General features: G+C 43.8%; 1 protein-coding gene across 6 annotated transcripts in view; it reads right to left on the bottom strand.

Annotated features, from left to right (window-relative positions):
- The window catches only part of PTPRE (protein tyrosine phosphatase receptor type E), a 145,167-nt gene that overhangs the window by 32,954 nt on the left and 96,923 nt on the right, over positions 1 to 15,290 (bottom strand). For all 6 annotated transcript variants that reach the window (XM_064145316.1, XM_064145318.1, XM_064145315.1 and 3 more), the window contains exons 3-5: positions 5,636 to 5,738; positions 5,305 to 5,378; positions 2,688 to 2,824 (exon numbers count right to left, since the gene is read on the bottom strand). In XM_064145316.1, coding sequence (XP_064001386.1) covers positions 2,688 to 2,824; positions 5,305 to 5,378; positions 5,636 to 5,738 — 314 coding nt within the window. The remainder of the gene's footprint in view (positions 1 to 2,687; positions 2,825 to 5,304; positions 5,379 to 5,635; positions 5,739 to 15,290) is intronic.

Raw genomic sequence — 15,290 nt, 5'->3', positions numbered from 1 at the left:
GCGTGTCAACTGCCAAGGTGGATTTCTCAGCCCCCTTCTTCCCAGTACTGCACCAATAGTCAGCTTTCCTGGTTCCTGCTATAATATCAATCTCTGATTTCCAACCATCATTCACCTTTCCTCCCCCTTTCAGGCATGAGCAAGCAGCTCATAAACCATCTAAAGCGGCCACAGGAGATACTTCAGAGGAAAAAAATAATCACCTGAAGCATCGAGCAGACTTTCTGTACCATCACTGCTCCAACTGCTCATTCCTGGGGAATGAAACCCAGTTTTCAGACTCAGTGCTTGTGCACAGACAAACTCACAGGCTCACAGCATGGTGCAGGAAATGGCCCAAGCAAAGCAGGTTTTAAAAATAAAAATAGATGCTTGTTTCACTCCTAACTGCAGAATGTATTAATCATGAGAGTCAAAATTCATAACTGCACAACTCAAAGGAGTTTTCACATTCGTTCTGTTGACTTTGATAAATACCTGCACAATGCTCTGAGCAGGCAAAGAAAGTAGGTGCTTTAGATGTATCATCAAACAAATCACAGAATGATTTAGGTTAAAGAAGACCTGTAAGATCATTGAGCCCAACCACTGACCCACCACTAGCAGGTCACCACTAAACCCTCAGAATGCCTTTGAAAGCTCGCCAGGGATGGGGAGTCCACCACCCCCCTGACAGGTCAGGTGGTGGAGATGCCGTCCCTTGAGGTGTTCAAGCAAAGCCTGGATGAGGCACTCGGTGCCATGGTCTAGTTGACTGGATAGGGCTGGGGGATAGGTTGGACTGGATGATCTTGGAGATCTCTTCCAACCTGGTTGATTCTATGATTCCAACCCTCTATCAGCACTTACTGAACTCTCTCCTGTCCATGGCTGGACAATAGCTGCACCACAGTCACACAACTCTATAAATCCACTGCATTTAATATTACTATATCCAACACCTGTTCACTTTATGTGCTTCTGTGTGCTACGACACTTTGCAGCAATCCAGCGGACGACTGAACCACACATTCCTGGCAATCCTGCCGCTCCAGCCTGCCGTGCCAGCCTGAGGGCCGACTCCTTGCCGTACACAGCACTCAATGGGACTGCTCCAGCCCGCAAACCTGCAACCCTGCTTTGCCCAGGTGGCTGCTGACCACCCAATGACTTCCCGAGAGCCATGGAAGACCTCTCTTGTGCCCGTGAACCATTCTCAGGCGGCGTGCTCAATTTGGGACATCGCACCATCACCACGGGAAGTCCACCACCTGGCTTTCACTATAGATATTGTGCTAGCTTGAAGCTAGCTAGAATGTTTTGGTGAGCAGAACTAGATTACAGGCTGTGAAAGGAAAACAATGGCCATGTCCACTTCCCTCAGAGTCTCACAAAGGAGTTTGGGAAGGAGAAATGAAAACATTAGATAACACTCTCGCCATTTGCTCGCACTCTGCCTTGGGCTGCTGGCTGAGCTACATCTTACTCCCTAACCTCACTTTCCATTTGGCCTAACCCACCTCTGCTTCTTAACCTCTTGGCTGAACCTCCATTCTTCCTTAAGACTGGGGGAAGGTTGAGAGGGGCAGGGGGAAGGTGCAGGGGTGGTTGAGAGCCTCTCCTGGGGACTCAGGTTTCTGGGAGGGCTGTTGTGTTTCTGTATTACCTTTTACCTTGTCTATTTCTGTCTATAACTGTATATACTGTAAATATCTGCTTGTATATTGTGGTAGCTGTAAATAAATAGCTTCATTTATATTCCCAGAGCCAGCTGAGACTAGTCTGGGTAGTTCTAAAGTTTGGGGGGTGTGGGGAACACCCAAACCGTCACATATATTTTCCTCCTTATGCTTTTAGAGCACAAATATTGAGACTCTGACCAATGAGTAACTGAACTCTCTTTACTCAAGTTGCTAAAAGTTTATGCCTGACCTTTCAGTGGCAGTTTGTGCTGCAATTCTCTCTAGCTACAAATGTTTCTAAAGATTTTCCCTAAATCATCTAATTTGGTTGTATACAGACATTCTGCAAAAATAGTTCTACCAACCACATCATAGAATTTGTGGGGGTTGGTTGTAAATAAGTTTGGGGAAGTTTTCTCTGTATATATGAATAAATGATTTAATAACTTTTACATCGGCCTCAGTGCGTTTTACCCCAAACCCAGATTCAAACCCCTCCTTAACACAGGCAGACACCAAAGACCTTCTGTACAATCATAGAATCAAGCAGGTTGGAAGAGACCTCCAAGATCATCCAGTCCAACATATCCCCCAGCCCTAGCCAGTCAACTAGACCATGGCACTAAGTGCCTCATCCAGTCTTTTCTTGAACACCTCCAGGGATGGTGACTGGACACTACTTGTCACTGTTCTCCATCAGGACTTCAGGCCATTGAGCACCACCCTCTAGATGTGACTATCCAACCAATTCCTTATCCACTGTGTCAAACAGTTATACATATTACAGGTTTGGGAGAAATTGAATATAAAGCAGTTAACATACTAGATTTTGTCCAGATAAAGGTTTACCACACCTGACAGAGCACACACAATCAGCATACCAGCACACCCACACATGTGATGAGGCTCTGAGATATCAGCATCTTGCACAAAACACTTTAATAAGTATTCTAACACTTGCAGGTATTGCATTTTGCCCCTCATTCTCACACCATGCAGCCATCAGCTCCAAACGTGAGGACTTACATTGAACTCCTCCCTGAAGAGCTTCCCTTCGTCCGCTGATCGCAGCCTTATTTCCTCTTCCAGATTTTCCACTGGAATAGGGAAATATTTTTTGGGGCCTGAGGGAGATCTGCTGAGCAGCATGACCCGTTGCTGTTCTGTCAGTACAAGGAAAACACACATTACAGGCATGTCCAGAGTAACAAGCTATTTCCAGCTACAAATTCATTTTTACGCTGGAAGATGTCAAAACATGTTTGTTTTTTTGCATGAAACTTTGGTTGGTGCTAAACCTGATTTAAATTAAATTAAAAAAACCCCAACCACAGGCCAAGTAGCTGTTTTGAGCACAGAATAAAATCAAGTAGAAGCACTATTAACAGAAATAATGGTTTCTGTATGTATGCCAGATTAAAACATGACCAAGTTTTATTTAGTAAAGGAGAAGATTTCTTCAGCTGATGAAGAGATCATCAAGGCAAACCTGAACTGCCCTTACCCCCTCCCTTGAGGTGTTCAAGGCCAGAATAGATGAAGCCTTGAGCAACCTGGTCTGGTGGAAGGTGTCCCTGCCAGTGACAGAAGGGCTTGGAACTAGATGGTCTTCATGATCCCTCCCAACCCAAACTCTTCTATCAATCAATCAATCCAGAGCTGCTCTGCCACACGGCAGGCACAGCTCTTAGTATCTGTCTCCGAGGAGATGTTGCTAGATGGAGAATGAGATCAATTCCAGTGCAGCCACTATTAATAAAATGAATGGTTTCTGTATTTACACCAGATTAAAACCAAGTGACCAAGTTTTATTCAGAAAAAAGAGGTCACTCCTGCTCATGAAGAGACCATCGACCCAGGGTAGAGACAGCTCTTACTATCTACCTCCAAAGAGATGTTGTAACTTATCTCACTTGTTAAGGGGGAAAAGGCAGACCAAAGCAAAAAAACCCAAATCACAAAAAACTCAACCTGGCTCTGCACTTAGTCTGGTACTCAGTTGCCTCAGATCTCACAGCCCCAGCCCAGCCCCAGCATGCAATCACTCTGCAGAAGCAGAGCTTGGTACAGGGATTGCTGCGGGCACTTTCTGCCTCCTAGACCTTGACTCACATCAGGAAATAAAGCCGTAAGACAATTTCACACCTACTCAAGAGCAGAACTTGCCCTCTGGGAATTGAAACAAGCATCCTTATGGGGTAGCTGCAAGAGGTGGAGGGATTGAGGTCACATTTTGGATACTTACAACCACTGGCAAACAGAAAGGCAGACCACTCCCTACACACTGACAATGGCAGTGTAATTTCACAGAATCCCAGCATAATAGAGGTTGGGAGGGACCTTTGGAGATCACCTAGTTCAACCCCCCTGCTGCTAAAGCAGGGACACTCACAGAAGGTTGCCCATGCCCAAGGCCACAATGTACAGGCAGGTTTGGAATCTCTCCAGAGAAGACTACATAATCTGCCCCAGGGCTCCAGCACCCTCAGAGGAAAGAAGTTCAGATGGAACTCCTGGTTTCTAGGTTGTGCTCTTTGTTGCTTGTCCTGTTACTGGGCACCACCAAAGAGTCTGGCCCTATCCTCTTGTCTCCCACCCCTTAGCTCTTGCTGAGAATTGAGAAGATCACCTCTCAGGCTGCTCTTTTCTAGTCTAAACAGCACCAGGTTTCTCAGCCTTTCCTCCTCAGAGATGCTTCAGTCCCCTCAGCACCTTTGCAGCCCTCCAAGACTTTCCAGTTGCAAACTACAACTCACTGGTGACTGCAGTAACCCTTACCCAAGGGCACTACCCAGCCCCAAGTCACCAGGAAGATCTCCAAACCATGCTCATGGGGATTCCCATGCTCAAGAACTAACCAACAGGACACTGAGGACATATTTAAGGGTTTGATTTTCTCTCTGATTGCCACCCTGTTTAGTAACCTATCTTCAGTTCACAGGCAGCAAAGTGAAACTAAGTTGTAATTATTTTTATCATTAAGTTTTTTGTTATCAATAAAATAATTTCTAAGCAAAAAACAGATGGGTAGGTTTCATCTGAGCCTCACAGAGCCACACCCCACCCCCCTCCCCAAAAAGGGCTCCACTCTAACAGACAAAGCTAGCAGATGAAAAAGCCAGCAGAAAAGATTTGCAGCCTCTGAAAGGGTTTTCTGTTTTGTGCCTCTGCCTTACAACACTGCTCTATCTCACCCCCTTCCTTGTTTCTCTTAACATTCAGGAACCAATCAGTAATTTCACAACTTAAGCACTTTCTGGTTTGGTTTTTTTTTTTCCTTTTAAGAAGAAATACTGCAATTCTTTCTCTAAATGCAAAGATCACAGTGCCAGAAACCTGGATCTCAGCTGGCATCTTAACAAATCATATACAGAGAGTACAAGAAACATTCATAAAGGCACATCTGCTGTACCACGATGTAAAATGAAAATTACTTAGAACCAACGACTGAAAGTTAAGATTATATATACAGATAAGGAGCCACACAAGAGGGATCTCTGTTTTTTAAACTCTTTTCTCTTTTATAACAATCCTGTAGCTTGTGCACAAAAAGCAAATACAACTGAAGAGCAGAATCTGGAGGGAAAGAATGTAACATACACAAACATAATGCAGTGAGAAAGCAAAGTAAATCTCTCCATACCTTGTTCTTCTAAGATTCCATTTGGCATCTTCTTGTCCCCAGAGTTCACAACAGCTTTCCTATGTCTTCTGAACCTGAAATATACACACCACTGAGTAATTCTGTTGAAAGTTAACAAGTGTTTTCCCCAAACCAATTTTTACCAACCATGTAATTTGGGAGAAACTCTTCCTGTTCATCTTTGCAGCGAGAGACACCACCACTGTGACAACCTCCCCTATGCTGCGATGGAAGCTTCTGCCTCCCCAAAAGTGCACATTTCATTTCCTTGTTAGATCATATCGAAACAAGGCTCAGCTACTTCTGCATACAGAGCTCCACACAGCCCTACCTGAAAAAATAGCCAGCCAATAGGATGAAAATGATGAAGACCAAGAGCAGAATCAGCATTGAAGTCAGCAGGTCCTTGTGTAAATTGTTCTCCTCTGTAGAGTCTGTGGATTGAACACAAGCAAGAAGAAACTTTAGAGACACAGATGAGCTAACCTGGTACAGAAAGCATGGTGTGTCCAAAATCTGTGGCTCTAGGTTATAATCTGCCCGTACTTACTAAAAGTACCCCAATCATTTCATATATGCAAATCTACACCTGAAAGTTTTATTTATTTTCTTTTTTTTTGTAACTGTTCTATTTTCCTTCTTCAAAAGCACACTCAAACTACCTGCTGCTGGGGAGATCCAGGATATTTTTTGGAATGACTGGCTCAATACAGAATTTGCTTGTAAACAGAGCAAGATGAATTAGGTACAAGGTGTTGAGCTAAATTTGAAACCCATTCAAAAGGTTTGCTGCAGTACAGCAGCTGTTTTGCAGGCAGACAGAAACCATAAGATTGCCACTCTTGGTATAGGTTTTATTGACTTGAGAAATATTAACTATGTTTAAAACACATTTAAGAGTCCTAAACATTGCTGCTGCCTGCCATCAGACTGCAAAGCGCACACTGATCTTGATGGAGGGGGAAGGCAGGAGGGGATGGTGCAAGCTGCAGCCTCTTCTGTGGTTTGCATTTTATGTTTTGTATTATATTGCAGAATCTCAGCACAGTGGAGGCTATAGGGGATCTCTGGAGTACATCTAGTACAACCTCCTGCTAAAGCAGGGTCACACAGCAGGTTGCCCAGGCTCACAATGTTCAGGTGAGTTTGGAATCTCTCCAGAGAAGGAAAACTCCACAGCCTCTCTGAGCAGCCTGCTACAGGCTCCAGCACCCTCACACAAAAGAAGTTCCCCCTCGAGTTTAGGGGGAACCTCTTGGATTTGTTTGTGGCTATTCCCCTTGTCCTGTCACTGGGCACCACTGAAAGGAGGCTGGCCCCATCCTCTTGGCTCTTGCCCTTTAGATATTTCTAAATATATGTATATAACAAGTAGAAACTATGAGACTTTGAACAGCATCTCAGAATGGAGATTAAAACATAAAATCTACCTAGTATAAATTGCAAGTCTCATCCTTCTCTTAATTGAGATTTTATGTGACTCTTTACACTGCAGTTTCATTATGCTTCTCTAACCTTTTAATTCTACTGCACAATTCAATATAGAACACATTAAAATCATTAACAACCCAACAGGTTTGATTTAAGAGAGCAAACTCATTTGTTTTAGCCTTCAGCAATCAAAATACAACCCTGCTACTTGGTTTTCATTAAATGGTTTGGGTTCGAAGGGACCTTTAAAGGTCATCTAGCCCAAGCATCCTGCAGTAGGCAGGGATATCTGCACTTAGATCACTTTGAGCAAGACAAATAAATTCAAGTTAGTGTAACAGCAGTGGTAGAGACCTTGCTAAGTGGGAAAGATGAGGGCCATACTCCTGGAACTTAACTGCTCATGCAAGACAATACAGAAAGAGGTTCACCTTTCCTCAGTTACAAAGGACCATCTGAGACAGCATCCTATGTTTAGAGAAGGCATCTATAAGAACGGTTCCCTGAGAGGCCAGACTTGCCAGTTTCTCCAGCATTCTGCCAGCCTTCCTCAGCCCCCTTCATTTGTTTTGAATTCTCATCAACACACACTCTTCCAAAATTAAGGCATTTTGGTTGCTGATGGAATGTATGTTTGTTTTCTTTTAAATGACATTTCCACACTTTGAATGAGTTCCTCCCCACTCCTACAGTGGGCAGCAGTGATTCTCCCAATATCTCTTGCATTCATTCTTTCTTTTTGCTTACTTGCCATAAAAGCTTTTTGAACACATCTTTACTCAAGCCTTAGCATAAACTATCACAAAACACAAGATTACAGTAAATATACAGAAGCACATAAGGCCTGCAATATAATAGGGAAAAGTTCATACAGATGGACTAAATATGCAGAATTGATTGCTGCAAAATCACTTGAGTATTGGTTTGTATCTCATGAGCAGGTAGAAATTCTCTGGATGCTCAAACAGGGCATTAAGACAAGGAAAATTTTTCCTTTAGAGGCATAGGAATACCAAGGAAAAAAGGTATTTCAAGTTGACAGAATAGCAAAAAGAGAGAGAAGACAATAAATTGCATGAAACTTGACATTTAAGTGGCACATATAAAGATACAAGTGACAGGCATGACAAAATTGTAATCAGAAACCATCACTAGACAGGCTTTAAGAAAATCCCTATTGGAAGGAGAAGGTGGATAAACATGTGTTACCAGAAACAGCTTTGTAACTTCTACCTCATCATAGAATTTGGGTTGGAAGGGACTTTTAAAGATCATCTTGTTAAATCCCACTGCAGTCAGCAGGGGCATCTTCAGCTGGAGCAGGGTGCTCACAGGCCAGTCCAACCCAACCTCAAATGGTTCCAGGGTTTCTCCTGTGGTGCTTAGCAATATTGCACTCAATATAAAAAGTCTGGGAGGGAAAGAAAGGAAAAGAAAGGAAAAGAAAGGAAAAGAAAGGAAAAGAAAGGAAAAGAAAGGAAAAGAAAGGAAAAGAAAGGAAAAGAAAGGAAAAGAAAGGAAAAGAAAGGAAAAGAAAGGAAAAGAAAGGAAAAGAAAGGAAAAGAAAGGAAAAGAAAGGAAAAGAAAGGAAAAGAAAGGAAAAGAAAGGAAAAGAAAGGAAAAGAAAGGAAAAGAAAGGAAAAGAAAGGAAAAGAAAGGAAAAGAAAGGAAAAGAAAGGAAAAGAAAGGAAAAGAAAGGAAAAGAAAGGAAAAGAAAGGAAAAGAAAGGAAAAGAAAGGAAAAGAAAGGAAAAGAAAGGAAAAGAAAGGAAAAGAAAGGAAAAGAAAGGAAAAGAAAGGAAAAGAAAGGAAAAGAAAGGAAAAGAAAGGAAAAGAAAGAAAGAAATCTAATTTTGCCCTTCCCAGGCAAAAAGAAGCCATTTTAGTCCACTTCAGATTTAGTATTTCAGAATCCTCCAGGATTTAGAGGTTTGGTGTTAGTTCTCATCACTGGCTCTGTTTCAAGACCCACAACACAAGGAGTGGAAAAAACATGAGTCACAGGGGATTAAAAATTCCCTCAGTTCATTACACAATACAAAAATCACTTCCTTTCAGAAGAACTGATGACCCTCCTCACACCATGTTTCTAGGCTATCTTTAGAAAACAGATTCCCAAATACATACAGAAAGAGTCAGTGCAACCCAGGTGATGACCTCCTCCCGACAACTGCCTGTATTACTTTAAGCAGAGCACCCCTTTCATGACTGATGCAAGTCTCAGCACCAAGATCTCACCTGTCCTCCCACCATATCACAAGGAAATTAGGTCAAAACCCACAAACAGCCCTTTCTTCCTGTCACATGAGCACACCTGTTTTCAAAGCCTTGTATTGGCACACCAATGACTTCACAACCATGCTTAAGCCACTGTAGACTCAGAGGCTGAAAGGTCTTTGTGCTGCCCTGGCCAACACAGCTTTCTACATATTAAGTGGGATTTAAGGGAAGACTAAAAGACAGACCTGAAATATTATCTTAAATCAGGACTGCTTTGAAACTTAGTAACTGGCTCACTGGAGAGGTCCCCAAAGACTGGAAGCTGACCAATGTGATGCTCATCCACAAGAAGGGACAGAAGGAGGAACCAGAAAACTACAGACCTCAGTGCCAGGCAAGGTCATGGAACAGGTCATCTTGGGTGCCATCACAAAGCACCTACAGGACGGCCAAGGGATCAGGCCCAGCCAGCATGGGTTTAGGAAGGGCAGGTCCTGCCTCACCAACCTGATCTCCTTTTATGATCAGGTTACCTGCCTGGTGAATGTGGGGCAGGCTGTGCAGGTAGTCTACTTGGACTTCAGCAAAGCCATTGACACTGTCTGCCACAACAAGCTCCTGGCAAAGCTGGCAGCTCATGTTTTGGACAGATTCACTCTGATATAAGTCAAGAACTGCCTGGAAGGCCAGGCCCAGAGAGTGGTGGTGAATGGTGCCACATCCAGTTGGCAGCTGTCACTAGTGGTGTGCCCCAGGGATCAGTGCTGGGCCCAGGCCTGTTCAACATCTTTATTGATGATCTGGACGAGGGGATTGAGTCCAGCATCAGTAAGATTGCAGATGACACCAAGCTGGCAGCAGGTGTTGATCTGTTGGAAGGTAGGAGAGCCCTGCAGAGGGACCTGGACAGGCTGGATGGGTGGGCAGAGGTCAATGGGATGAGATTTAACAAGGCCAAGTGCAGGGTTCTGCACTTTGGACACAACAACCCCAAGCAGTGCTACAGGCTGCGGACAGAGTGGCTGGAGAGCAGCCAGGAAGAAAGGGACCTGGGGGTACTGGTAGAGAGTAGCTGAAGAGGAGGCAGCAGTGTGCCCAGGTGGCCAAGAGAGCCAATGGCATCCTGGCCTGCAGCAGGAACAGTGTGGCCAGGAGGACAAGGGAGGTTATTCTGCCCCTGTACTCAGCACTGGTCAGGCCACAGCTTGAGTACTGTGTCCAGTTCTGGGCCCCTCAATTCAAGAGAGATGTTGAGGTGCTGGAAAGTGTCCAGAGAAGGACAACAAAGCTGGTGAGGGGCCTGGAACACAAACCCTATGCGGAGAGGCTGAGGGAGCTGGGGGTGTGCAGCCTGGAGAAGAGGAGGCTCAGGGGTGACCTCATTGCTGTCTACAACTACCTGAAGGGAGGCTGTAGCCAGGTGGGGCTTGGTCTCTTCTGCCAGGCAACCAGCAACAGAACAAGGGGACACAGTCTCAAGTTGTGCTGGGGGAAGTCTAGGCTGGATGTTAGGAGGAAGTTCTTGCCATAGAGAGTGATTGGCATTGGAATGGGCTGCCCAGGGAGGTGGTGGAGTCACCATCCCTGGAGGTGTTCAAGAAAAGAGTGGATGAGGCACTTAGTGCCATGGTCTAGTTGACTGGCTAGGGCTGGGGGATAGGTTGGACTGGATGATCTTGGAGGTCTCTTCCAACCTGGTTGATTCTATGAACCATCTGAGTAAATGCATGTCAAAGAGGCAGAAGTCCTCTTAAAGCAGAGCTCTACTGTATCCACTGCCAGGGGAAATTTTCCACTATTCCAACACAACAAAGAAAATTGCAGTCCAAACCCATGGGTTTTCTGTTTACAGCCACAAAAGACCATCCTGAGGGTGTTTATACAATGAAATAGTGACTTAGGCTCGAAAAGAGAGATGCCCATAGATGTTGTGGGTGACCCATGCCTGGAAGTGTTCAAGATCAGGTTAGATGGGGTTTTGAGCAACGTGGACAAGTGGAAGGTGTCCTTTCTCACTGCAGGGGGTTAGAACTAGATGATCTTTAAAGTGACCTCCAACCCAACCCATTTCACAGTTCTCTGTTTATCAGCAGAGGATGGTGGCAACCCCTTGTGCTTCCCCTGCCACCCACACAGGCTGACTCATGGGTTCTTCCTGGCTTCACTCCCTTGTGCTGCTGGCCCTACTTTCAAAATGGCTCTTTCTGGAAATTTATCATCATTTTCTTCTGAGTTCTGGTGTTCCCACTTTCCAGATGTGTCAGAAATAAAACCTCCCACATGAAAAAAAAAGGGGAACTAATAACAGTGTATGCACATCAGTAACTGCCCCTTGATCCTCCCTGCACACTCTCCAAATGTTGATTTTTTCTTAATCCCTGGATTGGTTCCTTTGTAGGTAGAACCCAAATGGTAAAATGGACCATGAATAAAAGTGTGATGGTGAGGTGAATACCATCAAGAGACATTTTGGGCAGTCCTTGGTATTTTTTGGGGGTGTAGGCATTTTTAACATCTGGATAAGCAGCAGACTATTTAAATGGCTTGTTGCTATTGTTGTAAAAACCTTCTCCAAATGGTTTCTTTCTGGTTGCTGAACTTTTTTGTTCAGATCTAACAGTGATTGATTGATTACAATTAAGCCTTCAGCACATCAGCGCTTGCTTTCTACTCACTGAAAACCTGCAAGTTGGAGGCCTGTAGATGGTGGTGTTCACCAGGGATCAGTACTGGGTCCTTTTTTGTTCAGTATCTTTATCAATGACCTGGATGAGGGCACTGAGTGTACCTTCAGCAAGTTCGCTGATGATACAAAACTGGGGGGGGATGGCAGACACCCATCAGGCAGTGCTGCCATCCAAGGAGATCTGGGTGAAGGCAAACCTTATGAAGTTCAAGAAAGACAAGGGTCCTCCATCTGGGGAAGAATAACAACAGGCACCAGCACAGGCTGGGGGCTGCCCTGCTGGAAAGCAGCTCCGTGGAGAAAGACCTTGCAGTCCTGCTGGACAGCAAGTTCTGCATGGGCCAGCAATGTGCCCTGGTGGCCAAGAGAGCCAATGACATCCTGGGGTGCACCAAAAGAGTGTGTCCAGCAGGCCTAAGGAGGTTCTTCTCCCCCTCTACTCTGCCTTGGTGAGACCATAACTGGAATACTGTGCCCAGTTTTGGGCTCCCCAGTTCAAGAGAGACAGGGAATTGCCAGAAAGAGTCCAACAGAGAGCCATGAGGATGATTTGGGGACTTGAGCATCTTCCCTGTGAAGAGAGCCTGAAAAACCTGTGGCTGTTTAGTCTATAGAAGAGAAGATTGAGAGGAGATATGATCAAAGTTTATAGATACCGGGGGAGTGGGTGTCCAGTGGATGGGGCCAATCTCTTTTTGGTGGTCAGCAGCAATAAGACAAGGGGCAACAGCTATGAACTGGAACACAGAAGGTTTCGTCTCAACATGAGGAGAAACTTCCTTACCATGAGGATAAGAGAGCACTGGAACAGGCTGCCCAGAGAGGTTGTGGAGTCTCCTTCTCTGGAGACTTTCAAAACCCACCTGGACGTGTTCCTGAACTAACTGCCATAGGGGATTCTGTCTTGGCAGGGAGGTTGGACTTGATCTCTGGAGGCTCCCTCCAACCTCTACAGTTAATCTCATAGAATGACAGAACTAACAAAAGAACTGTCCTCAGTTTTCATCCAGCCACTCTGTCTCCCTGAGGTCCACCTGTACTTGTGCTGTGATGACTGGGCAGGAGAAGTCTAGCTATGCCAACGAGGATATCACAAAGTCCAGACTAAGCCTTTTCATGCTATTTTGAAAGGGAAAACTTCATCTCTGTAGAGAATCATTGTACTTCACCATACCTTGAATGTGGAGAGGAACAACTGACAACCAGGAGGTGCTTTTGGTACATAGGAAAAACCAAACTTCAATTTAAAAATACATAAAAGAAGGGTAAAGGAAATTAGCAGGTAGAAAGGACAAGCCAGTGTCCAGAGGCTGCAGTGCAAAGGAAGAAAAGCAGTGGCAAATGAAAGACTGAGCCCTGAGTTTGCCATCCTGGAGTTGAACATCTTACACTACTGGACCAAGCACAGCCCTGCCTGCTGCTCCATGCATAGAATCATAGTCTGGGTTGGAAGGGATCTTTAAAAGTCATCTAAACTAACCTCCTAAACCAAACCCACCTTTTTCTGTACTTCTGTTTTTCAGATTGATTGCTATATGATACCCAGAACAGGATCCACAATGTGGGGACTTTCACACTTGACTTGTGCTTCTTTTGTGGTAGAAAGCAAGGCATCATCAGACAATGGAGTTTTGGAGAAGGGAGGCTGGCTTATTTCACTCAGCATTTAAAAGCCAAGGGGATGCTCTGCTGGTAGCTACTCAATTGCAGCATTTTTTGCTCTAGGTTGCTTGAGTTATCTTCAAAGACACATGCTAGCTTCTTGAAAATTTAAACCAGCAATGAATAGGGCATCAGAAGCTGCTCTATTTGCTGCCCTTCAACCTCCTGTTCACCTGAGAAATTCATTACCTCTGCCTGCTAATAGATCAATTGTGGAAAGAAATGGTAAAGATGGGCATGAAATCCATGAAATATTCATGGAGCAAACACTAAAGAAATGTAAACATTTGGAAAGGACTTAAAAGCTTTACTATTGCAACTCCCAGGCTGCTTTCACATTTGAACTAGAAAATGAGTAAAAAGGGAAGTAAAAGAATCCAAATTGTGATTAATGCTGGATCACTAATTAATATTTGTGTAATAAGGAATTATTTTAACATTACAGACAGTATCATGTATAAATAGTCTGTTACATATACTTTATGTTATCAAGTTCTATCTACTGAAAATATATGTTTATGCAAATAAATATTGGTATAGATTTATTTCCAGAATCATAGAATTGTTTTGGTAGGAAAAGACCTCTAAGATTAAGCCCAATCCTCAATCCAACACTACCATGGCCATTAAGCCATGTCCCAAAGTGCCATATCCACACATTTCTTGAACACCTCTAGGGATGGTGACTCCACTACCACCCTGAGCAGTCTGTTCCAGTGCCTGACCATTCTTGCAGCAAATAAGTTTTTCTTAATATCCAACCCTTTCCTCTCATTCTATCACCTGATACTAGGGAGAAGAGACCCAAGTCCCATCTCTCTGCAGCCTCCTTTCAAGGAGCTGTACAATGCAATGAGGTGTCCCCACATCCTCCTCTTCTCCAGACCCAAAGACCCCAATTCCCTCAGCTGCTCCTCATCAGCCTTGTTCTCCAGACCCTTCTCGAGTTTCATTGCTGTATTATTGTTGAATATTCTGAGTCAGTGGCAATGCAATAAACCCCAGAATATTCTGATTTTAAGGAAGGGAAATTTCATGGCAACAACAGAGATTTCACAGTACTTTTAGAAGCACAATGGCAGTAGTGCTTAAAGACTGAGCCACACAAGCTGGTATCGTGCTTAAAACAAGAACAGACAACATTTTCATTCAACAAGTGTTTAAAAGATTAAATCAGATAAAATACCATCACACAATAAGATGTAATTATTCCTTGCAGTATCAAAAGCATCTTATCCTAAGGGATCATTCATCCCATCAGCATGCAAAAGGAAAGTTGGATTTGTGTTTTAGCAGCCCTCAGCTCCTTCCATACTCTTTTAAATGGAGCTTTCTTGATACTTTAAAGGAAAAAAAAACACCTTTATTTTTGTGTTACAAAATGCTGCACTAATTTAATAGTTATGATATGAGTAAGCAAATCCTATTATTTTTTGAGACTTCTAAAAACCAATGTATTTTCAGTGTAGACATAGTGGTCTATAAGACAACTCTGCTTTGCTTATCGCTGCAAAATAACCAAAGCTTTGATTGCCAGGAAAAAAAAAACACATTTAGCCCTACTAATCATGTCTAAATCCTATCTCTGAAATGAAGATTTAATTAAAACCAGTGTTGATTAGATTATTCTCATCCATATTACCATACTTGAATGCAGCACAATTTGGAATTAAGCTTTGAGGATGAACAGCACCTACAGAGGAGCTCCTTTTTAACTGACTTTGTTAGCATTCTACTCTGCCCTGATGAGACCACACCTGGAATGCCACATCCAGTTTGGGGCTCTCTGATTCAAGAGAGACAGAGATCTACCGGAGAAAGTCCAACGTAGAGATATGAGTTGATTACAGGACTTCAGCATCTCTCATATGAAGACAGACTGAGAGACCTGGGGCTGTTTAGTCTTGGGAAGGCTGAGAGGGGATCATACTAATGTCTATAAATATCTGAGGGGTGGGTGTCGAGATGAGGATGCCAGGCTCTTTTCA

This window comes from Pogoniulus pusillus, chromosome 6 (assembly GCF_015220805.1).
Source record: "Pogoniulus pusillus isolate bPogPus1 chromosome 6, bPogPus1.pri, whole genome shotgun sequence".
NCBI classification, from domain to species: domain Eukaryota; kingdom Metazoa; phylum Chordata; class Aves; order Piciformes; family Lybiidae; genus Pogoniulus; species Pogoniulus pusillus.
The sequence above is the reverse complement of the archived record's forward strand: the minus strand, read 5'-3'. Positions and strand labels throughout refer to the sequence as shown.